This window comes from Pyrenophora tritici-repentis, chromosome 5, assembly GCF_003171515.1.
Source record: "Pyrenophora tritici-repentis strain M4 chromosome 5, whole genome shotgun sequence".
Lineage (NCBI taxonomy): Eukaryota > Fungi > Ascomycota > Dothideomycetes > Pleosporales > Pleosporaceae > Pyrenophora > Pyrenophora tritici-repentis.
Window position 1 is genome coordinate 1,800,293 of NC_089394.1, and position 22,427 is coordinate 1,822,719.

The window sequence follows — 22,427 nt, forward strand, 5'->3', positions numbered from 1 at the left end:
GCAAACACGACACCGTGTAATGAGATGATGTTTTGCAATCTACGTACGAGCTGAGAAGATGAGCTCGTAAGAACAAGAGATGTGGGTCAGTCAACCTGTCGCTGTCCCTCAGAAGAGGGGGAACTGTGCCGCTGCCAAGACGTCATCATGATTGTAAGGAGCACCCTTCACATCCGGAAGGAAGTACCGGTGACTACAGCCGGACGACCTTCGCAGCCTAGTTCCGTTACGGGACTTGGATTACCACAAAAAGCCCAGTGCTTCGCATACACGAGTACCCGTAATTCACGGCTTACAGTTACATGAATGTAGAATCAATCAGCGATCGACGTATTTTCGATTGATTGGTGGGACTTAGTCATCTCTTCACATGAATGTTGCGCACCAACCGGAAAAGGCTTACAAGGGGGGTAAAGGAGGCGGTGATATGTAGCCTGCTCACTGCAGGAACGCGGCGGATCTCTGCTGATCGTAATGGAATCACCTCAGTACCGTCGAATAGACTGTAACGGACTACCAACCAGTTGAGGCAAAGCTACCGGGATACACCTGGACAGACCTACTAATTATAGTTATATAAAAGTTGGATTGTGTTAGAAAGGTATCTATACCAATCAACGCAGTGGCAAAGAGTGTTCACTTTTTGTCTCAACAGGTTATGAGCCCGGGGCCGCTTTCAGCGCATCAGCAGGTTCGTGATGGACTGCTTGTTGGGTGAGTGACCACAGCCGATTTGCCAGAGCAAGAGGGCCAGCGCCAAGCAGGGCCAGCGCCAGAGCTAGAGCAAGAGGGCCAGAGCAAGAGGGCCAGCGCCGAGTAGGGCCAGCGCCAGAGCCAGAGTCGCAAACCGCTCGCATTACTTTGTCCCCCTGCCTTGATTGCGGGGGTGTGTTAGAAAGGTATCTATACCAATCAACGCAGTGGCAAAGAGTGTTCACTTTTTGTCTCAACAGATTGTATAATTCCAACAGAGCTTCTTGTCAGTGCTGATAGCACGGCAGATCCGGCTACATGCAAGTTGTGAAGAGGCAAGCAAGTGTAAAAATTACGGAATCGACGAAAGCTGTTAAGCATAGCCCACTTCTCAATCCAATGGTGTTGATACAAATTCGTCGTTCTTTGCAGTATGTGAAATGATGCGAATCGTCGAATTGGGCTTTCGAACAACCCACAAGCACCTTGGAATATGTACCCACACAAGTCTCAGTTTGGTTGTTGTATAGATTCGAACTCAGAGAGGTTCGTGACTCTTCCTGGCAGTTATTCGCAAAATCGCCATCCAGTGCACATTTGTCAATGCAATCCGCTACATCGTATGGGGTGATTCGCGCACCATTCACTGTTGCAATCACAGAGTGGCAACCAGGCAAGCTATCGATAAAGGCGTACTTGAATTCACTCACTGCTGTCGCAGCCAGTCGTGAACAGCGGTTGCCACCGAGGCGCCCTGGCAAGTTCAAATAACTGTTGCCTTTGGTCAGTCCATACACAGACGTCGCACTCTCCACCACTTAGTCGCTACACATACCATATATCCATGCCTGTTATATACCGGTCGCTCATACTACCTACCACAACTTACCCCACAATCAAAGCGAAAAATGCCCTCGACAAACACCGCCACTGAAAACACATCAAAGTCGCAGCTCGACGACTTCCTGCGCCGAACCAACAACGCGGATCTTCATACAGCCAAGCCAGGCGCAAAGGATCAGGAAGATTGGGAACTCGTCGACGAGCAGGCCGTTCTAGACGACCAAGACAAGACTGAGTGGATTCTTGTGGGCAAGACCGAGGCGGAGATTCGTGCGCAGGATCAGAGCAAGGTGGTGGACATGGACAAGACAGCAAAGCGCAAACACGAGAAACACCAATTAGCCAAGCGACGCATGGCAAAGCGTGCAAGGCGCATGTATTCGATGTCCAAGTAGCATGTTATCCAGCACGGTGCGGTGGTTTCCTTGTCCGATCGACAGGAGTAATCTTGCTCTGTCGATCAGTGTGGTGTACTCACATATGGCATGAGGGTCAGCCCAGACTTTTTTTATATTTTGCCGCTTATGGGGCATGTTAGCGGCGATCTTGCGATGACATCGACCGAAGTTCATAGGACGGAAAATTTGAAAGATGCAGACATCTAGTGCCTTTGTATCGCACCTTAACTGCGGGTGGTTCTACAGTTGTGGTTCACTCATGTTGGACATGGAACCAGACTTAGTAGCTTTTTCACAATGCACGACATGCGCTTGGTAAACACGTCCCCAACCACGGTAATTGGTGATGTACCTCACGGCCAGCACATGAACTTTTGTAGTGCCAAGCGCGATCATACCTCCGAGATAACAAAGTAAGAAGGATCTGCGAGAGCCAACATCGACGTCGTAACTCGGTGCTTACTTCGGCGATGGAACTCTTGTCAATCACATTCCCCAACCCCCGAGTCTGAGTAAAGAGCATCGATCGCGAGATGCAAAATGACCGTCATACGCGTCCCAAGGCGGTGCTTACTTCGGCACTGAACCTTATCACTCTCGTTCTCTCGTGGCCATCGGGTGCGCTAAGTAAGACCAGCAGGAGAGACCATGTTCACCCGTGGTGATTCGGTGCTTACGCTAATATCCACCTGATGAAGTATCGGTGTAACTTTGGTGGTTGCAGTGACAACCGCTGATCTCTGGTGGTATAAATAGGCGTGTTACTGCCCACGTTCATATCTGCAAGCACAACATCTCTGTACTCTTGACTACACAACCAACACAACAGTTGTACCAAAGTCTTTGACCACCATCACCATGCTTCTCAACCTCGCTACCCTCGCTACCTTGAGCACCCTCGGCTCCGTGGTTTCTGCCGCAAACATCTACACCTACTTCCAGCCTGGCTGCGGTGGATGCGGTACTTTCTTCAAGGACATTGGCCCGCAGACCTGTGCCCTGTCCTACCGCGGAACGAACAACGCTACCGAAGCCGTCGAGAAGCAGTGGACCGGGATCCAATCCGCCAAGCTCCAGGTCTGGTCACCCGCAAACAAGGTCTTCCAGCTCTGGAGGGCCGGCCCAGGCCTCGATAATGCCACCAAGCTACCGCTTCAATGCGGAACCGAGACAGTCGCAAAGGACGTCACTTACTTTGAAACTTGCATCGACGTACCGGGTACCGGCGCCAGCTGGTACAAGCCTAACCCTAACCAACTTAAGAGGGCGGATCGAGGTGACCATAAATGCACCTCCTCACAGGAATTCGCCGGCTGGTGGGACAGCAAGAAACAACAACACTACACCAAAGAGGGCATGACCCAGGACGAAAAGGATGAAATGGACGCTATCATGAAATCCGGAGGGGGCGCTCCGGACAAGTTTAACAATTTCAAGGTTGACGCTCCAGAGGTGAAGCCGGCGAACTAGATTGTTCAAGGAGGATTCTAGCAAACTGTTTGGAGGGATAATCTTCGGAAATGTGTCTGGTTTGAGCAGGAGAGTTGGTCTGTTGTTGCTGTTTGCTCATAACCTTGATCAATCAACATGGTGCGAGAACTTTGTTGTTATGATATATCAAAGTGAATCTTGTCATGTTACAATACTCATGACAGCGGACTCGTGAATTGTACTCACCATTCTCTGGTAGCGATATGGGCTCGCAGACCTACTCGAAGGCCAAAAGGACACGTGATACGATGCTCATGTCAGCGCGGACCTCACCGGAAGACATGGTAGATGCAGGACTGGGTATCTCCATTCGGTAGTCATAATGAGTATTTTTAGCCCTCATCTGCATGCAAATGCTGAGATAGTAGTGGCCATGATAATTTCCCCCTTTTCCTCGCCTTTCCCTGCCGTCAATCTCTGGATGCGCTGAACACGCTGACAGCATGCGAATGCCCGTGAATCGTGATCGTAACCATGTGCCGACCAATCATTTCTTACCCTTCTTTTTCTTCTTGCCACCCGTACCTGTGCCGGCCTTGGGATCCGCAGGGACCCCACCCATTTTGACATCTCCGCTCTCATCAGCCTGTGGTGCTGATGCGCCCTCACCGGCAGCTGACTCTTCTGCAAGCTCCGGGAGCGCGGCCATGTGTCGACCTAGTCTCCCCAAGTTCCCGATTAGCCTTCCAACCTCTGCACCCTTGGTTGTCTCATATTTCAATGACGTTCCCGATGCCGGGTCGTATGTCTTCAATGTAAAGGTAACCGTGACTTCCTCGACGTCTTGCGATTGCGGCGGCGGCGACGACGTCCGCGTTGTGTCAGCGGGTCTTGATGCCCTCTTGGCCTCGTAGGCTTTTCGCTTTGCGATTTTGGATGGCGTGGGCTTCAACACGGTGTATTTGGACGTGATTCGTGTCTAATAGCTCCATTAGATGGCGGATCGCATGCGCAGGAAGAAGCTGGCTCGTACGGAAGTTGGGCGTGCTTTAAGCAGTAGCGACGACTGCTCTAACCACTCGGCGCTGGTGGTGAAGTAGGGCATTGTGTAGGCCGGGGGTGACGTCTGGGGTAATCGGAAGGTGAAGGATGGTTGGTGCGTTCGCGTTCAAGATGCGGGCAACTTTTGGCCGGGTCACGCTTACCGGAGGAACGTCGGTCCAGAACTGCAACCCTCCAGTTTCCTCGCGCACGCGACTGTGGAGACGGTGACATGAAATATCAAGCACCGATCAAGAAATGATAAAAAGTTCAAGAGCGGCAAAAATGCACATGCATTGAATCAGGCAACTTCGTGACTCACTGACGCCGTGGCTTAAGGGAAGGGCTGAAGCTGTGGACTTTTCTGCCCCACCGTTCATGAGAAAAATGCATCTCTATACAAGAACATGTCTTCTTTCTGGGCATCAATTTTGAACGAATACTCAGAGTGATAAGTGGATTTGTTTCTTGGTACGATCTAGTGGCCCATTCCAAATTCCTCTCCACCTCACTTGACTACACCACGAAAACACAACTAGCGCATCAACTAATCAACCACAACGGCTAGATGTCCTCACAGAACTAAAACTTAACCCTAGTGTCTCAATATCCACCTACAACTTCGTCCTTTCCAACATGCCAGACTCCCTGAGCGAAGACCTAGGAAATCTCAAATTGGAAGCCGCCGCTGCAAATGACAAAACTGCCACTTCGCGGGCCGAGCTCGAAGCCACCATACAGAGCTTAGTTCAACGCGGTCAGAATCTTCACTCTGAAGTAGAAACCTACGTCTCCGCCGTTCTCGAAAAGCAAAAAGTGGGAAAAGTCCAGCACCCCGTCGAATACCGGAATCTCCGCAATGACATGCGCAACGAGCTGGCCTTCCTCACAAAGCTAGCAGGATCCAATATGGACGAGGAAAAGGCTAGACACTATATTGTTTCATCTAACCTTCTCTATTACGAAGCATTATGGAGTGCAGCAAAACGTTCGTCGGGACTACAGGGCTTTCGAAAGTACTTCTTTTGGGCCCGACATACCGTGCCAGCTGGCAAAAGCACTTCCAAAGGACTCAGTCTGGCAAAGGGCAGTCAAGCCAAATCCAAGGCTAAGACTGCCGCCCTAGTCGACATTGTTGCTGAAGAAGGCATGGAATGGATCCGCATCTCTACGGTGTCTGAAAAGCGACTTCTCTTCGATCTGGCAAAGTTGGGCTGGATGAACGATTCTGACTCTGACGAAGATGAGGATATACCCACTGTACAGCCAGATGACGACGAAGATGACGAAGACCAAGTAGATGTTGTACGAAACGCGCGTGAACTCGCACGGGCAGCTTGTGCAAATCCTATACGAGGCCGCCGACCCAAAGTGCGCTTCGTACTAACGCGTATCGAATCTGGAAAAACACCGGCAATCGACATGATTATCAACAAAATCCGTGCAACGGGTGCTATCGTACAGTGTGGTGGTGACATCCCTCCAGCACTTCCCATCAACGAAGTCCTCCCGCAATTACTCATCGATCGGTCACGCGCTCTGTCTGAAACGCTGAACATCGATTGTACGATTTTGCTGGCACTCATCTCTGATATCTCGCATAACCCATGTCCGATACTGGACTGGTATCCTGGGGAGGTACGGGCACAGATCAACGAGGAGGCTGAAGAACATTTACTTCCAACACATCTGTATCCTGCTATTGGAGCTCATCCAATGGTATGCACACGCGAAGCGGCTGATCAGATGAATCTCATAGTAGAGACTCTGGCTACTGATACGGAGAAGTCGAGAGCGAATCTCCTACTTGGACAAGGCGACTGTGAGTCAAAGACTTCGGAAGAGCTGGTCGCAGAATGGGTATGTTGTTTCTCCTGAATACTCCAAGCTAAGAGCCTCTGAATTCACGTATGCATTACTAAGCCTACCTCCAGACAAGTATCTCCGATTATCCACCTCCCCCAGGCTTCGTACTACCCATAAAAGTCGAGTCCGTCAACCTAGACACCATCACCGACGGCCTTCCAGAAGTAGCAAAAGAAATCGCCAACCAACTAGGTCTCCTGAACAAGTACGTCATCCTCACAACCAGCACTTCCCGTGCCCAACTAACGCGTCTAAAGATCCATATTTCTCCACGGCTGGGCACGCACTCTTACTACTTTGAGCGCAAACCGCGGTCGTATCCGGCAAATTGAAACACTCATCAATGAGCACGGCTTGAAAGATGGAGAAGCTGGGCCGCATATCTGGCTGTGCGGTGAGTCGCGGAGTCTGATTGCGAAGCATGGGCGGCGGAAGTAGAGCAATTGAGCAGAGCTGAGCTGAGCTGAGACGGCATGGATAGGGGCAACACGTGCATTTCGGAAACCGCGGCCGGGGATGGGGACGGAGGAAGAACTGGCAGTGTGGAAGCAGGGGATGGGTAGGGGAGGGTAGGAAGGGGATGCGGAGTAGCAGAAATTGCTCGCAATTCCAACGAGATTTTCCTCGTAAGATTTTTGATAGTGGCATGCTATGCTTTTCTTGAAAGAGCGTGGCGTGGTAATGAGACTCTCATGCGTACAAACTCCATCCATATTCATACCGGAATCCATCGGCGTGAAGTGCCAGTCTGTGATGACTACATCAATCCAGATGAGAATTTCTAGAACATGCAGCTTGCACAGTATCCTTAGCATCAATCTCAAAGTACAAGTCCCAATGGTTCTTGCAACCTGGGTTAAACCCGCTGCCACAGACCGTGCACTTGCTTCCGCTCTTCATGTACTCGTCGATAGTCAGCACATGCTTGCACTGTCCACACAACACCGCCATTTCGTCCCGCCGAGTCTGTGGCCAGACGCTGGGGCAGTGTGTCTCGCATACGTTGTGGCAAGTAATGCATGCGTAGAACTTGTTGCAGCAAAAGTGCTTGATGGCGATGATGTCGAGCGAAGAGTGCCAGTGCGTGCATTGCGTGAGTGGCGTGACGGATAAGCCATGTACTACTGGTGCTGGAGTGGTGGGAGTTTTCATGGTATCAGACATGGCGTGGTGTGGTCAATGATGCGTGCCGGGTTCTGAAGAGGTCGGCATGGTGAGGCTGAGCCAAGGAGGATTGCGGGACGATCGGTGGGTCGGTCTTTCATCATTGTGCTTTTCTCTGAAAACATTGTGCAATTGATGAATCTTGGATAGCATCAGATATTGCTAGCTATATTCGAAAAGAGATAGTTGACCGGATACTATCATGGGCTAATGGGTCCGCGCATGGCTCTTCACCGGCCGGAAGATATGCCGCAACGCCTCCGGAGAGTATCGAAATCGCGACAGTTGCCAATGGAAGGAAGAGATTTCAACATGGGGTCCGCATCTCCAGTGTTTTGCAATCCCTTCGCCCAAGCCGTGGCAGAGGCAAGCCCGAGTTCCGGCGAAATGCTCCTAGACTGTCAGACGTCACTCGAGCTGCCCCGCGTACCCCCGCCAAACTCTATTAACTAGAGTAGCTCAGCTCAACAACGCATTGCAGTTCCAACTCACTTCACACTTCAAGCTCAATTCAACTTTTGAACCTCAACACTACACTTCTTTATACACACCTTTGTAGTCAGTCTCATACAACAATCGCCAAAATGGGTCGCCAGTTTTTCGTCGGTGGAAACTTCAAGATGTATGTTAGACGCACTGTGCTTGCACAACAACGGGAAGAAGCTGACAGTTGTAAAGGAACGGTACGATGAAATCGATCACCGACATCGTAGAGAATCTCAACAAGGCCCAGCTTGACCCCAACACAGGTATGCTAGAGACTTCCTTTCCCGGCATAAGAGCTTCAAAACGTAGATCAGACCACTGCAAAAGCAACATGCTAACACTCCGACAGAGGTCGTCATCGCACCCCCATCCCTGTACCTCCTCCCCACACGCCAGCAGCTCCGCAAGGAAATCGAAGTCGCCTCGCAAAACATCTTCGACAAGCCCAACGGTGCCTTTACTGGTGAGATCTCCGTCGAGCAACTCAAGGACAGCGGTGTCACCTGGACTCTTATCGGTCACTCCGAGCGCCGCCAAATCCTACAAGAGACCGACGACTTTGTTGCGAGCAAGACTAAGGCAGCTATCGACGGTGGTCTCGGTGTGATTCTGTGCTGCGGTGAGAGCCTCGAGCAGCGTGAGGCAGGTGAGACGGTCAACGTTGTCACCAAGCAGCTCAAGGCCGTTGCAGACAAGGTCAAGGACTGGAGCAAGATTGTCGTCGCCTACGAGCCTATCTGGTAAGTCTTGAATTAGGAAGATTTTGAATATGTACTAACGAACAACAGGGCCATCGGTACCGGCAAGGTCGCCACCACTGAACAAGCACAAGAAGTACACGCCGCTCTCCGTGAGTGGCTCAAGAAGGAAATCTCTGCTGAGGCGGCCGAGAAGACGCGCATCCTGTACGGAGGCAGTGTCTCGGAGAAGAACTGCAAGGAGCTGGCCAAGCAGGCCGACATTGATGGATTCCTTGTCGGTGGTGCTAGCTTGAAGCCTGCGTTTGTCGACATTATCAACAGCAAGCAGGCATGAATTTATGGCGGCGAGGCTCGTCTGTAGATGACTGATCACGACGAATATGTTAGGAATGTTGGCTAGAGTTATATAAACTCAGCACAGCACAATAGACACATATGACAGACCATATGAGGATTTGATATGATGCATGATGTTTTGTATTTGATACATTGTTTGTACAGACGCTATGCATGGTCAATTCAATGTGCGCCACCGATGCTTCTCTTACACCTGGTGGGACGTTATTTGGCGTATCCACGTGATTCTCAGCCTGTATTCCTGCTTCTTCCAATTCAACCATCGTAATCTTCCAGGCTCTTCATGTTCAGCAATCAGGTATCCCTCATGCCCCTCATATCTTAATTTTGCTTCCGTGGAACGGACTCCAGATACCCCTAACACTCTCGTTGAGACTCTTCACCGGCCGTCCATCCAGCTTCCTATTCTTCTCTCCCGTGCTATTCCTCAACATTTCCGCCTTTTCCCTTACACCCTCGTTTTGCAGGTTCCTGACACAAATGGCCCGTTGTGCACCGTTGATGTAGTTTGCAATAATTACGGGGTGGTGCCTTGGCCGCGGGCTGACAGAGATTTCGATCTGAGGATTGCGCTTTGCGAATGTAGGCAACGAGGTCTTGAGGAAGGCATTCATGCCCCGGGAGGAGCCCCACCAGTTGCAGTAGTGGAAGGTTATGGATTTGCAGGGCAGGATAAAGGCGCCCACGCCATTCTGCGAATTTATGAGCACCGAGCAAGGTGGATAGAGGCAGAGTTTCACCAGGGACGTACTTGAGGCTTTGCGACCGTCTTGATAGCCGAGAGAGGCATGTTGACGTTCAATGGCGGTAGTGACGGTGCTTCTCTCTCACCTACCCTATGTAATCAGCCAAACTTTGGCCAGCTTCCCTCACGTGCCGTGGTTGCAGCCTAAGATTGCGCTAGTGCGAACTGCGCGTCGCAGCTTCCTCGTCGAAAGCGATCCCCCAACACCAACCTTCATCGCCATTCCCTCCACTCGGAGTATTCCAACTATCTCACATCGCCATCTGGAGCGCATTCCAGAAGTTAATTCATCATGACGCATTTACTCCCGCCCATGCTGTTGAACCTGTTCGCCCCGCGTCCGCCGCTGCGATGGGTTGAACCAGCCGACCACGCGCCCGAGAAGCGGTGCACGCCCAAGATTGGCGGCATCGGACAGTACATGGACGCTCTGCGCGAGTACAAGGACAACGATGGCTATGTGCCGACCGACAGTTGGCTGCAGAAGCGCGATCGCAAGAAGCTGGAGAAGAAGGAGAAACAGGAGAAGTTGATTACCGAAGGTGTCAAAGACTGTACGACATCACCCCGCGCACTGTTATTTTCTTCATTTACTAACATTATACAGATAAACCGTCTGAGGATCCAAAGGTTCAGGGCGACGCCTTCAAGACTCTATTCGTATCGCGCCTTGCTTATGGTGTCACTTCCGACGACCTCGAGCGCGAATTCGGTCGCTACGGTCCAATTGAGCGCATTCGCATCGTCGAGGACGTTACCCAACCCGCCGACGCACCACTGAAGAAGCGAAAGCGCGGTTATGCTTTCATCGTCTTCGAGCGCGAAAAGGACATGAAAGCCGCGTACAAGGAAACCGACGGAATCAAGATCAAAGACCGACGCGTCCTCGTCGACGTCGAGCGCGGCCGCACCGTATCTGGATGGCGTCCTCGTCGCTTTGGTGGCGGGCTCGGTGGTCGAGGCTACACCAAGGGCCCGTCTGCTCGTGGTCCCGCTGCTCCCGGCGGCTTTGGAGCTGCCCCAGCAGGTCCTGGTGGCTTTGGTGGACGCGGTGGCTTCCAGAGCGGCGGTTTCGGCGGACGTGGCGGAGGCGGAGGCGGCGGCGGAGGCGGCTTCAGGGGTGGATTTGGGGGTGACCGAGGAGGCTTCCGAGGAGGATATGGCGGAGGAGGTCGAGGAGGTGGTGGCTTTAGCGGTGGCCGTGGAGGTATCGGCTACCAACCAGGCGGCTACGGTGGACCCCCAGATGGTGCACCTGCCGGACCTCGAGGCCCGCGAGGCGGAGGTTTCGGTGGCGATCGTGGAGGTAGGGGTGGCTTTGGCGGCGACCGCAGTGGAGGTGATCGATTCGACGATCGACGCGGTGGTGGTGGTGGTGGCGGCTATGATCGAGGATCCAGCGGCGCTAATAACGAACCACTCGGCAGCAGGGACCGATACCGCGACCGCGACGGTGGGTATGGTGGAGGCAGCCGAGACGGGCGCGACAGTCGCGATGATGGCTCCCGAAAGCGACCATACGAGGGTGACAGCTACGACGACTCACGAACCCGACGACGATACTAGGCTGGCCCAAGGCCTGAGGTATTTTCTTGCAAGGGTTTGTCAAAAAGGTTACCTCCCCTTTCTTCGCCTTGACCCTTTTTTCCGTCTGTGAGGGTAAGATCGACTTCTTGTCTAGCTCTTCACACGTACGACACAGCAACACACAAACATACAAAACACAAAACACGGTATAGGAGGGTAAGAAGCGTACATTCAACCCACTCCTAGGCTTGCTTCATTCGGGATCCGTCTAATGACTCGCGTTGCGCGCTCTACAACACTATTGTCATGTCCAATTCGCCAAACAGAAGAGAAAAGTAAAAAGGTACAGCCAACATCACCTTTACGCAACAGCAGTTTTATACCCTTTCCATCAACAAAGTTTTATGAGATACGCCACAAACACGGACTGGTAGGATGGAGCTGGACTTGACTGGACTTTTCTGTTTTATCGCGAACGGGTGTGGCATGGCAACAGGTGAATCCTTTTCTTCTGCATGTCTTATCACATTTTTTTTCGTTGCTCTTTATTCGCTTTCCTGTTTTTCGGTCTCTGTAGAGAGGCTGCATAGGTAGGTAGTTTTTATTCCCGTGGTTTGTAAGTTTATTAGGAAGTGTTATCGTTACCGGTGCCGTACCGTGTGTCATTATGCTGGTGCGTGTGAAAGGTAAGGCTAACGGGTAAGGAGTTTATGATGCTCCGAACTTTGTGGGCTTTTATCTAGCGTATATGGGTAGGGTAGGGCAGAGTGTGTTAGGTAGATTTATCAAAAGCTTTTCTTATATGTGCTGGTAATGTACGTGTGTGTATATGTTTACTCGGGTGGAGCGGTTTGTCTACGAAGATGGTGTGGATAGTGTGGTAATACTACCAACTATACCATGAAGCGGACTGTCTTCTAGACATGAATGTGAAGATAAGTAATTCGAATTTAAACGAAAAACATAAATAATAGGAATTGTGGGTATCGTAATCTACATGCACGCGTCTCTCTCTCTCTCTCTCTCTAAAGGTCTATTCTACTCTCTACGTCACTCTAACCAACCAGCATACATAATCGTATATGGCAGTTAGTTAGTGTTGAAAATGCGTCCGACCGGTACTTTAGATCATGCCAACCCATTAAGATGCTCTCATCATCTCAAACACATTAGATCATGCCAATCCGGCCAAACCCATGACCGTTCATTAGTAATGTTCGCAAAAAAACAACATCATTCAAACAAGACAAACCAAATCCTGCCACCCAAGCGTCCATCTCACACTCCCCATAACCACCAGCAACAAGCCCAATCCAGCGACCACACTGCCGCCCCCATAAACATAGGCTTTGCCCCTGGCCAGGGCATCTAGTTCAACAATCCACGTCGACACGGTAGTAAGACAGCCACAAAAGCCATCCATGATACCCTGTAGAATCTGGCAACCTACCAGACCCCCACCCACAAGTCCCGTGCTACTAAGCTGCACGTGCTGGAGGTCAAACGCCATGCCGAGGACAGCAGTACCGAAGACATTCACGGTAAAGGTTCCGAGGGGGAAAGCTGGCGACATGGGGTTCATGTGCAGGCTGATGTAGTAGCGTAGTATAGCGCCTGGAGGAGCGAAAACACAGGCGAAGAGGGCCTGGCTGCGCCACGTGTCGTGTGGAGGTACTGTGGCCATGACGACGGCTCCGAGCCAGATGCCAGCGCCCAGAAAAACGAAGATAGGGTCGAGGATGCGGCGGGTGAGGCGGAAGCGGAGGGTAGGTGTCCATGGGTCTAGGGCGAGTGCGAGGTGCGATCCTACTTTAAGTGCGGCGAAGCATGTAGCGATTGTTAAGATGATGGTAGCGCAGATGGCGAGGAAGGAGTATCCACCGTTTCGGGGAAGTGTGGTGGCGATGGAGGGCGGGGGCAGGTTGGCTGGGTAAGCGTGGTTGAGGGGGGTATGGAGGTCGTTTGATAGGGCGAGGAAGATGTCGCGCATGAAGCTTGAGAAGGAGGTGAAGGAGCCGCAAAACCCGGTTGCGAGACCAATGTATAGCGGAATCGTCTTTTTGGTCTTGCCATGTCGCGCTTTGGCCTGACGTGTGGCTGGTTCGTCGGTTGGCTGCTCGGGGGTGGCCTCGTTGTTACCCCATTCCGCGGCGAAGAGTCGGCGGTCTTCGGAGAGGAAACCCATTACAAATGTGCCGGCGACGTTTGCCCAGAGCTCTGAGAAGACGACTGGCGCGCCTGGGTAAAAAGTTAGGGCTTGTAGGCCCAGTCGAGCTAGTGTTCCCCAGATAGAGAAGAAGATTAGGTATGATATGGTATAGAGTTCTGTCGCCAGTCGAGAAGCTTTCTGCGCCTCTGGTGTGCGATGGGAGCGCACATAATGTTCTTTGTAGTCGTCTTCCTTGACGGGCTTCATGCTGGGTAGCGCGGTAATGTCGAGTTGCGATACCGACGATGACGGAAATATGCGGTCTGAAAGGCGCGAGCGCCGTACCTGCGAAGCGTCTCTAAGTGTTGGGTCTGACAGCCCTCTCTGTCCTCTGGGTCGCGGTGAGCGCAGCGGTGTGGGGAGGTTTGGCGGTAAAGCAGTTTCGTTGTATAAATTAAGCCACGTCTCCGACGCCAGTGGTTCTTCTCCTTCTCTTAGTCCAGCAATGCGAGAATCTGTTGTGCTCCGCGATATCCGGCGGCCTATGCTGCTCTTGTCGCGCCGCTTGGCCGTGTCTGGTCGATCGCGTTGTTGTCGTGTGTAGGGGACATTGGGGGCGGGTGACGAAGCTGAATTAATGCTCTCTGCACGGTCGTATTCCGTCTTGTCGTCCAGGTCAAAATGGCTGCTAAGGGTGCGCAGCTCGCTATGTGTTCGTGAGCGCGTCGTCTGCGGCTCAGCCGGGGCATCCTCGAGGCAGCGCGAAGAGCGGTGCGAGGAGCGCTGGCTGTTGAAGTGGGACTCGCGCTGCTGTGTACGGCCATCGTCGCCCAAAGCCATATCAACCATGTCTGCCGTGTGTGGTGGCTGCATATGGCAAAATATGCAATGACGTGCACAACAGATTATGTCGACAAGTCAAATAACGTCCCGTCGCTCGATTCTCTCTTCAGCGCGATCCATGGGTACCCAAGGCAAACATGTCGGACTTGTACTTTTTTCTATATTAAAAAAAAATCGTAATAGGTAATTGTAGCAAAAGAGCAAGATGCAGCCGCGTTGGGGTATATGTAGCCCACGCCTCAGTGGGTTGCTCTGAAGCAAATAACAAAGTATATCGAACCCCAGTTAAGGGCCCAAGAGCGAACACGCGACGACTATGACTCTGTTGCAGCCGTTTTGTCCGATTGGCGCAGGGAGGGCCCGGTCAGCCGCCATGCACGCCAGCAGGGGTCGACGACAGTAGGCCAACGGAGCTGCCCGACAGCATTGGCAACATGTGCTGTCATGGCACTGCTTGTTATCCGTCTCATTCACCTGTCTCAAGCACTGTAGTATTGCAATATCACAATAGCATATGACTGTTTGTATCCAAACAAGTTGAATTGCTTCATTATCATTTGATTACCCTCATCTCAACCTCATCAACCCTCATCTCCTTCACAATGGCCATCCCAAAGAACGCCCACGTCTCGACACACCCTTGTCTCCAGGCGAAGCTGTCACAGCTCCGATCCGCGAGCACAGGGTCCAAGGATGCGCAGATGCTGGTGCACGAACTCGCCCTCATGGTCGGCTACGAGGCCTTGGGTGCAGCACTCAAGACACAGCAGAACGGCACGGTAAGTAACTTTGGTCACTATCACATACATTGCACATGATTTATCACACTCCCTGCGTTACTATAACAATGCAAAACAAAACATGCGTGTGATTACCAGCAATGCTATGACCGACTCGTAGTAACCAGACCTCGCACGCACAGGACAAGTCCCCCCTCGGCTACGAGTACGACACGGCCACGACCTCCCCCTCCCCCTCGTCCATCTCGCTCGTCCCCATCCTCCGCTCCGGCCTCTCCATGGTCCCGGCCCTCTCCTCGCTACTGCCCACGCCCGTCCCCATCCACCATCTAGGCCTATACCGCGAAAAGTCGACCCTACAACCCGTAGAGTACTACAACAACCTGCCCTACCATACGCCACACACATCCGGCGCTAGCAAGCCGCAACCCGAGCTGGCCATCATCGTCGACCCCATCATCGCCACGGGTGCGACGGCCTGCGCAGCCATTGACACGCTCAAGGACTGGGGCGTCAAGCGCATCATCGTGTGCAGCATCCTCGCCACCGAGGAGGGGCTGCAAAAGGCGTGTAGTGAGTGGGAGGAAGGCGTCGAGGTGTGGGTTGGTGGCTGTGACAAGGACGTGGATGACAAGGGTATGATCAAGCCCGGTCTTGGTGACATTGGAGACAGGCTCTTCTTGACGCTTGGGAAATGAGGCCGTTAAGCATCACGAGATATGATGAAATGATTCTACATGCATTTAGATCAATATAGAACAACGACAATGACTTTCATGACCAACACAACATCGAAGCCAAAGAAGCTTTTTCCCGTTACTATACTTGTACCTGACATAATCGCCCTTGTTTCGCGTTCCGTGATACTTACACCCAAGCTCCCCACGTCCGTCCCACCTGGGCAACGCACAGATGATACCCATCCCAAACTAGCGCTAGCCCAGGTATCGAAAAACGAACCCCAACCCGATACAGCCTAGCGTGCCCACCTGTCTACTTTTCCCCTTCCAGCTTCCCTTGCCTTCTCTTGCCTTCCCGGGCTAAAACACAAGTCCCAAACCAAGCTCACACCAGCATCCCATGCCAAACATGTTGCCATGAAACCAGTTCGCTGCCTTGGACGTTCCCCGGCAGTTCGTCTCGGAGCCCAAATGAAACAAAACGCCGGCCTTGTTTTGTGTTGTGTCGTTTCCCCTTGCTTGGTGCCGACATCGGTTGGGCTGGGTTGGGTTGGGTTGGTTGGATTGGTTGGACTGGGTTGGTTGGCTTAGTAGACGTCACGCTGGAAAAAGCCCTGGAGAGTGAGAGCAAAAAACATGTCCGGTCCGTCGAGATCGAAAGAGAGAAATAACGCCGCACGCCGCACGTATTGGTATTGGTATTGACTGTCAGCAAAGCACGCACACACACGCAGGGTGACCCCCAAGACGGCAGCATACGCTTTCTCAGCGGAAAGCACCTGCGTCCGTTGTGTGGTTGCCTGGGACGGAGAGCCCTGCGCCCTGCGTCGTGCGAGCGGAGATGATGGGGAAAGCTGGTGTGCGTGCGATCCGTGCCTGTAAGTCCGGTAAAGATATGTTTCTTGTTTTTTTTCTCTCCTTCTCTGTCTTTCTCGCGTTGGTTGAGAGAGGTTTGACTCCTTATCCTTGTTCTTAGCTATGGTTGTGGCCTTGGTCGTGGCTCGGGTTAATCTGCCTTCGACTCGCCTCGCCTCGTCGTGTGTGTGTGTACGATGGCGTGTTTGTTATTGCAGAACTTCCTTTTTTGGTCTTTCGCGATTCCTCCTTCCCTTTCCGTCCCGTATCGGCGTTTCCAAATTCCCGTGTCATGACGCCTTTCTTTCTCGTATTTGTAACACGCGGGCGTATGTCTGGTTGTTCCATTCTCCGCTCTCTCGTGTCAGCAACAGCACCCAACCGTCGCCGCCGCCGCTGGTGCGGCCTCGTATTGCGTGACGATGCGTAGTTTGGGAATTGGCTGTGGCTGCGATGGTGATGATGATGGTACTCCAGCATCGAGAATACGCCCATGCATGTCGTTGGCTAGGTTTCGCAGGCTCGTGTGGTCAATCTCCGCGGCCGGTGGTGCTGGTGCTATGGAGAGACAGGTACGATGTGCGCCGATGCGATCTTGGGCTTCTAGAATGGCGCGGCGCCCGCGTGTTCGGCGGCGTCGGGTGGTGGATTTAGCTGGGCCGATGTGGTCATGATCGTGGTGGTCATGTCGGCGTTGGAATAGGTAGACGAGGAGGGCTAAGATCAATGTTGTTACCAAGGTGAGTTCCAACATGGCGTTTGTATGTGGCTTGTTTTGTAGGTATGATTGGAGTTGTCTATTCAGAGAAGATCTGAGGTTTTCCACTAGAGAACAGCAGATGGATGAGATGTTTATGTGTGCGGGTTTATTTCATGGTCACGTCATCCCAGGGGCTGAGGTTCGGATTCTGTGACACGGGCGCGATGTGCTATATTCACACTATGCGTGGGTTGCTGTCCGACGCTGGATATTGTTCCCCCTGGCCGAGTACAAAAATCGGTGTTTGCACATCCAGCACATATCACCTCTACACTACACCCACCGCCCCTATCCTTCAAAAAACGCATCCATTCACATCCTACCACAACACCCATCTCCTCTCCATCACACCTCCCAATTTTCATAAAAACGCCCTCTCATAACCCTACCCACAACGCCCAACACCCTGGATCGACCCTGTACATCTCCCGTCAATCAAGCAAAGCAGCGTCAGCGTGGCTGTGCATTCCCGCACTATCCACCCTGTGGCTCAAGAGTGGCGTGACATAACTCGTAACTCTGTGAATCCGCCTTACCCAACCTATTTCGGAACACATTCCTCTGAGGCAGCAAGTTCGAAAAAAGGGCGCAAACAACGGACGGGACAGGGGGCGGGATGAAGCAAGTGCAGTGCGCATAAGCGAATAGGAAATATGCCGGTTCGAGGGGTAGATGGACTAGTGTGGCTGAGCGGGTTGATATACGGGCCGATTGTTTCTTTCTGTATGTAGATATGGGAGCCCGCAGGGTGGATAGATGCAAAAACTAGTGGATGTAGTTATGTATCGTGTCGACCTCGGCATCTACGTTTGTAGGATAAGGAGAGGGAGATAAGAGAAATTTACACTGGACTGGACTAAATGGGAAGGTACACGCTGATGATGGGGCAAGATGTGGGTTTTGTATGAGTGAAACAAGTTTTCATCACGGGTTCGTGCTGGTAGGTACGTTGATATCGTGGTGTTTGGTTTCTACGATGTGGTTGTTGTTCCGTTTACCCAGGGTGTGTCTGTCCACTCGTTTCCGAGCTAAAACATGTGTTAGCAATCATGAAGTAAAGAAACAGAGATAACAGAGGAAAACTTACATTCCAAACATCAATCTGCAACCAATACCCGCCCTCATAATCCAGTGCCGTTTGCAACACCGCAACAGCTAAAAAAACATACAAGTTAGTAAATCTCCCCTATCGACCTAATTGTCGCAAACCAGACTTACCAACAACACTATTCAACCAATAATATCGCCTATCCCCCGTCTCAAAAACCACCCTCAAATGACTCTCTCCCCCGGGCTGCGTCGCCCCACCCGTCCTAACATAAATCCACGCGCCATCATAAGTCTGCAGCTGATACCTAGTATCCGCACTAAAAATGCCCGTCTTTGGGTCTGTGAGGCCCCAATCGGCGCCTAGGTCGATGACGCGACCGTTGAGGCGGGGACCCAGGAATTCTCCTTCTACGATGGGAATGGCGGTGCGGATGCCCTGTGGGGACGCCATTTCGTAGAGCCCGGCTTTGCAGTTTACTTGCATTGTATAGAGGAAGTTGAAGCCGGGGGTGACGACGGGGAGTTTGGTTATGTTTTTGGGTATGTCCAGCGGGGGGAAGGTGGGATTTGGTGGTGTGGCCGTCGCCGTGGCCGTGGTGAAGAGAGAGAGGGCGAGGGGGAGGGTGGAGAGGAGGTGCATGATGGCGGATTGTTGTTGTAGTAGACGGATGAACCGGAGGTGTTCTGAGAATAGTCAAAGCCAATCGAGATTATAACAATGAATGTCGAGATTGTTCCGTGGGACCAATGTATTCAACACGATACCATCGTATTTATACACAAACATTAACTGACGCTGATAAACTGCCGGCATGTTTTACCGAAGGTACCGAAGGTTATCTGGGTTCCATGCAAAGATGCGATCGGTAGATGGAGAACCCCGCAACAAGATAGATCCATGACTAGATCTAGTTTAGCGTGACGGGTAAGTGCTGTCGACCCCGGACTCTTGGACATGTTCAAAGTGCGATCAGCAGGGCGGTTGTCGTGGCCCTTCGTATCGCTATCGCCGTCGTGACGAGTAAGCTCGGTTGTGTGCGATGTCCGGAGGGGTACAACGGGTCGGATGTACATACTAGATGTTTTCGATCACGTGGAGCTTTGATTCCCCCTCACTAGCACCCGTATGTTCCCTTTTAACGCAACAGTCATGAATCTGCTCTTCTTCAATATCACATCTTGAATCCCTGCTAAAACCCAGCGCGAATCGCACCTTCCAACCACGCCACACCAGCCATAACTCCATCCACAACTCTCACCCTACTACCCTCCACATCCCCCAACTCCTCCACACAAGCCTCCCTAACCATCTCATCCATCCCAGACATACCGGCACAACCCAAACAGATAGCGCCAACCTTTCCCTTGTTCAAAAGCCTCTTAACAGCATCCTTCATCCGCCTCCGCACCTCGTCAGCAGGCGCATCATGCAAATCCGTAGCATTCAACCCCGTCGTTTCGACCCCCGCAAACCTTTTACTAGCTTCGAAGCCCATGCCTAGAAAAGCAGTCGTCGCGTCGGTGAGAATCGTTTCCCACACTTTTCCAGTGCTTACGATGCCGAACTTTTCGTCCGGGTGCATGATTTGCAGTGCAGTGCTGACGCTAGCTTCGAAGATGCCCGTGACGGGTTTGCGTGACTTTTGCACGGCGGCTTCGTCCTTGAGGAGCGGGACTAGCGGATGTTGCGAGTAACATGCTACGAGGAAGCCGTGGTAGCGGTCGAGGTCTTTGCGTAGGGCTGGGAGGCAGTGTTGTACGGATTCGGCGGCATCGTCTTCATTGTTGATGCTTTTGGGGCCAGAGGGCGCGGTAAAGTATTCGTGGGCCGTCTGCTTGATGTGGTTAGTTGCTGGGTAGTGGTTGTGAGCGGTGCTTATTAACGTCTTTGAACTGCAGCGCATCGACAAGAGGCTTTAGGCCGTTTGTCATTTGCTCGGTCGAGTTTGGGTTGATGATGAGGATGGACCGCATCTTGCTATATCTTGGATTGTGACCGTGACGGTATTCACCCATTAGTTTTGTTCGCAGCGCTGGACCAGCTTTATGAGGGCGGGTGCGGGCGGCGTGTGAGCGGAGGTGGAGTAGCGAGCAAGGGTTCGCGCTACGTCATTGCCTCGGGCTGTTTACATGTTGTTATGGGCACACAAAAGGACGCAACAAAGCATCACGGCAAGTTTGATAAGTTCAAATTGTCATAGTATTCTACTGTGAATGCAGCCGTGCATAGGACAAGTTATCGAAACCGCAGAATTCCCAGTATTAACCGCCATGCATCTTCAACCCATGCCAACGCCATCGCAAGACAAGATCAATGTAGGAAGCTGGGCATGTCAGGAGCTATTCATAGCTACACATCAAAAGCAACTTACAGGTCGTGAATCGTGAGCCAGAGCCCTCAAGCCGCAGAATCATCTGAAGCAGGAAAAGCGTCCACAGGAAATGCGGAAGGGAGCGCGACGGACGCCGTGTCGGTCAGCAACAACACCACCGCCTAGAAGCTATTAGTAGATGCCTGTGGGACAAAAAGCCTCTGACCGGAACAGACGGCTTCAAGGACGAGCTAACGTACCGGCATGGCGGCCTCCCCATTGTTTAGTCCACAGAAGACCCATGGTTATACGGTATTGATTGGTGTTTCGAGGTTGTAGTCGGCAAGGGGTAGTTTTGCGCGTCAGAAGTGGGTAAATCGGAGAGTTTGTGATTGTCTTGCTGTATTTGGCTTGTGGTGGTGGATCAAAGGGTACTCGCAGCGCACGGCGGAATATATAGCAGCTACCCCAGCTCAAATGGCGGAGGCTGGACTTGTGAAGCAGGGACGATGGACATGTGGGCACCACGTCATAGGCTGGAAGCCAAGGGCTTGGAACATGCAGCACAGCCACGCTAGGACTACGATATTTTGGTACGTGAATATTGAGATGGTTTAGTATGGGCTAGCATGTTAGTGCTTGGGGTTGTTATTGGTTACGTCAAACCCCGCGAAGTGGTGCGCCACAGTATCTGGGCTCTAGTGATGGGACCGCGCGGTAAAAGCTCCTCATGACGAGTACGTGTGGCTCAGTCTGATCCCAGTGTTTCATGTCAATAGATGGGTATCGTGGCGTGAAACGATTTGGCCATGAAGATTTATTCGTCACATAGCGGGTTATGTACTTGCATAGGGTGTTTCTGATTGAACGTACACTTCTCAAGCAAAGACCATGACTTGCTTGAACCAGATGGAATTTTCTAGTGTATCCGTTTGTATCCGTTTTCGATCCAATACCGTATGCTGACCAGCTTTCGTTCCTATAGTACAATGTCGTGTCTACAGACGTAGACTAGACCCAGATATGGCTGTAGGTTATTATCTTCCACCCATACCGCCTCCTTGTGCCATTGCAGCGTTCTGCTCCTGGAAGCGGTCGCCTAATCGCTGCGAGCCCTTCATGTGCTTGTCTACGCAGCGCATAACGCAGCTCTCTTCGCGCGAGGTGAGCGACTTGCTCTCGAAGCCATTGACGCAGTGGTCGAAGCATTGTTGGACGAGGTTGGAGTACATCTGGCTGTGTCAACATGGGCAATATTGGCTTGCCTGTTACTATCATACGTTCATGAATTCCTTCATCTGCTTCTTCTCCATGCGCGACTGCAGCTCGCGCTGCTCAGAGGCTGTGAGTCTAGCAGACGATTAGTTTTTCACACATATAAACTGACAACAATACGTACGACTCCATGGTGTGTATGTGTGTGTGTGTGTGTGTGTGTGTATGGACGGACGACGGAAATTTGGCTGTGTAATGTGTCCGAGAGGGAATTATTGGTATGACGTCGGGTGGTAGTCTCGTTGCTGTATTGACGAGCTTTCGCCCATGAGCGTGGGAGAGAGCTTTGGCCGCCGGGCGGTCCGTTCTTGACCCTTCACCCTCCAAACGCGGGAAGAAGCGCCCATGACAGCTCTGCCTGCCTTGAAGAGGATGAAAAACCGGCCATATCCAGGAAGCTTGCTGTCCTTGTCACGTCTCTCCTTTTGCACTGCACCCCGTATACGCTCTCACTCTCGTAGACGCGCAATCAATCACTATCGTCGCCACTTGTACCTGTTACCTTTTCCCG

At 52.0% G+C, this 22,427-nt stretch overlaps 14 protein-coding genes across 14 annotated transcripts; 6 read left to right on the plus strand and 8 right to left on the minus strand.

Moving 5' to 3' along the window:
• Positions 1–1,601: 1,601 nt before the first annotated feature.
• Positions 1,602–1,931, plus strand: PtrM4_106730 (DUF641 domain containing protein; the record flags this gene model as incomplete). The annotated part of the gene is made up of 1 exon (XM_001936057.1): positions 1,602–1,931. One exon carries the CDS (start codon positions 1,602–1,604, stop codon positions 1,929–1,931), a length of 330 nt encoding a protein of 109 aa, XP_001936092.1.
• An 861-nt stretch (positions 1,932–2,792) lies between these two features.
• Positions 2,793–3,404, plus strand: PtrM4_106740 (uncharacterized protein; the record flags this gene model as incomplete). The annotated part of the gene is made up of 1 exon (XM_001936056.1): positions 2,793–3,404. The coding sequence occupies one exon, from the start codon at positions 2,793–2,795 to the stop codon at positions 3,402–3,404; it is 612 nt and encodes a 203-aa protein (XP_001936091.1).
• Positions 3,405–3,912: 508 nt separating this feature from the next.
• Positions 3,913–4,470, minus strand: PtrM4_106750 (SRP9-21 domain containing protein; the record flags this gene model as incomplete). Its single annotated transcript, XM_001936055.2, has 2 exons — positions 3,913–4,344; positions 4,399–4,470. The coding sequence occupies 2 exons, from the start codon at positions 4,468–4,470 to the stop codon at positions 3,913–3,915; spliced, it is 504 nt and encodes a 167-aa protein (XP_001936090.2).
• Positions 4,471–5,042: 572 nt separating this feature from the next.
• Positions 5,043–6,710, plus strand: PtrM4_106760 (DUF1308 domain containing protein; the record flags this gene model as incomplete). Its single annotated transcript, XM_001936054.1, has 3 exons — positions 5,043–6,266; positions 6,341–6,477; positions 6,530–6,710. 3 exons carry the CDS (start codon positions 5,043–5,045, stop codon positions 6,708–6,710), a joined length of 1,542 nt encoding a protein of 513 aa, XP_001936089.1.
• Positions 6,711–7,034: 324 nt separating this feature from the next.
• On the minus strand, positions 7,035–7,424 carry PtrM4_106770 (uncharacterized protein; the record flags this gene model as incomplete). The annotated part of the gene is made up of 1 exon (XM_066107716.1): positions 7,035–7,424. The coding sequence occupies one exon, from the start codon at positions 7,422–7,424 to the stop codon at positions 7,035–7,037; it is 390 nt and encodes a 129-aa protein (XP_065962165.1).
• A 596-nt stretch (positions 7,425–8,020) lies between these two features.
• PtrM4_106780 (TpiA, Triosephosphate isomerase) lies at positions 8,021–8,957 on the plus strand (the record flags this gene model as incomplete). Its single annotated transcript, XM_001936053.2, has 4 exons — positions 8,021–8,058; positions 8,115–8,185; positions 8,272–8,662; positions 8,711–8,957. 4 exons carry the CDS (start codon positions 8,021–8,023, stop codon positions 8,955–8,957), a joined length of 747 nt encoding a protein of 248 aa, XP_001936088.1.
• Positions 8,958–9,294: 337 nt separating this feature from the next.
• On the minus strand, positions 9,295–9,770 carry PtrM4_106790 (mitochondrial 54S ribosomal protein mL43; the record flags this gene model as incomplete). Its single annotated transcript, XM_001936052.2, has 2 exons — positions 9,295–9,672; positions 9,732–9,770. 2 exons carry the CDS (start codon positions 9,768–9,770, stop codon positions 9,295–9,297), a joined length of 417 nt encoding a protein of 138 aa, XP_001936087.1.
• Positions 9,771–10,017: 247 nt separating this feature from the next.
• PtrM4_106800 (uncharacterized protein) lies at positions 10,018–11,524 on the plus strand (the record flags this gene model as incomplete). Its single annotated transcript, XM_066107717.1, has 4 exons — positions 10,018–10,279; positions 10,333–10,857; positions 10,919–11,031; positions 11,465–11,524. 4 exons carry the CDS (start codon positions 10,018–10,020, stop codon positions 11,522–11,524), a joined length of 960 nt encoding a protein of 319 aa, XP_065962166.1.
• A 965-nt stretch (positions 11,525–12,489) lies between these two features.
• Positions 12,490–14,250, minus strand: PtrM4_106810 (CrcB, Integral membrane protein involved in chromosome condensation; the record flags this gene model as incomplete). Its single annotated transcript, XM_001936050.2, has 1 exon — positions 12,490–14,250. The coding sequence occupies one exon, from the start codon at positions 14,248–14,250 to the stop codon at positions 12,490–12,492; it is 1,761 nt and encodes a 586-aa protein (XP_001936085.2).
• Positions 14,251–14,846: 596 nt separating this feature from the next.
• On the plus strand, positions 14,847–15,682 carry PtrM4_106820 (Upp, Uracil phosphoribosyltransferase; the record flags this gene model as incomplete). The annotated part of the gene is made up of 2 exons (XM_001936049.1): positions 14,847–15,023; positions 15,167–15,682. 2 exons carry the CDS (start codon positions 14,847–14,849, stop codon positions 15,680–15,682), a joined length of 693 nt encoding a protein of 230 aa, XP_001936084.1.
• A 1,201-nt stretch (positions 15,683–16,883) lies between these two features.
• PtrM4_106830 (uncharacterized protein) lies at positions 16,884–17,273 on the minus strand (the record flags this gene model as incomplete). The annotated part of the gene is made up of 1 exon (XM_066107718.1): positions 16,884–17,273. The coding sequence occupies one exon, from the start codon at positions 17,271–17,273 to the stop codon at positions 16,884–16,886; it is 390 nt and encodes a 129-aa protein (XP_065962167.1).
• A 1,192-nt stretch (positions 17,274–18,465) lies between these two features.
• On the minus strand, positions 18,466–18,969 carry PtrM4_106840 (uncharacterized protein; the record flags this gene model as incomplete). The annotated part of the gene is made up of 1 exon (XM_001936048.2): positions 18,466–18,969. The coding sequence occupies one exon, from the start codon at positions 18,967–18,969 to the stop codon at positions 18,466–18,468; it is 504 nt and encodes a 167-aa protein (XP_001936083.2).
• A 623-nt stretch (positions 18,970–19,592) lies between these two features.
• Positions 19,593–20,303, minus strand: PtrM4_106850 (uncharacterized protein; the record flags this gene model as incomplete). The annotated part of the gene is made up of 3 exons (XM_066107719.1): positions 19,593–19,597; positions 19,660–20,161; positions 20,214–20,303. 3 exons carry the CDS (start codon positions 20,301–20,303, stop codon positions 19,593–19,595), a joined length of 597 nt encoding a protein of 198 aa, XP_065962168.1.
• Positions 20,304–21,678: 1,375 nt separating this feature from the next.
• Positions 21,679–22,048, minus strand: PtrM4_106860 (zf-Tim10-DDP domain containing protein; the record flags this gene model as incomplete). Its single annotated transcript, XM_001936046.2, has 3 exons — positions 21,679–21,873; positions 21,922–21,991; positions 22,041–22,048. 3 exons carry the CDS (start codon positions 22,046–22,048, stop codon positions 21,679–21,681), a joined length of 273 nt encoding a protein of 90 aa, XP_001936081.1.
• Positions 22,049–22,427: the final 379 nt, after the last annotated feature.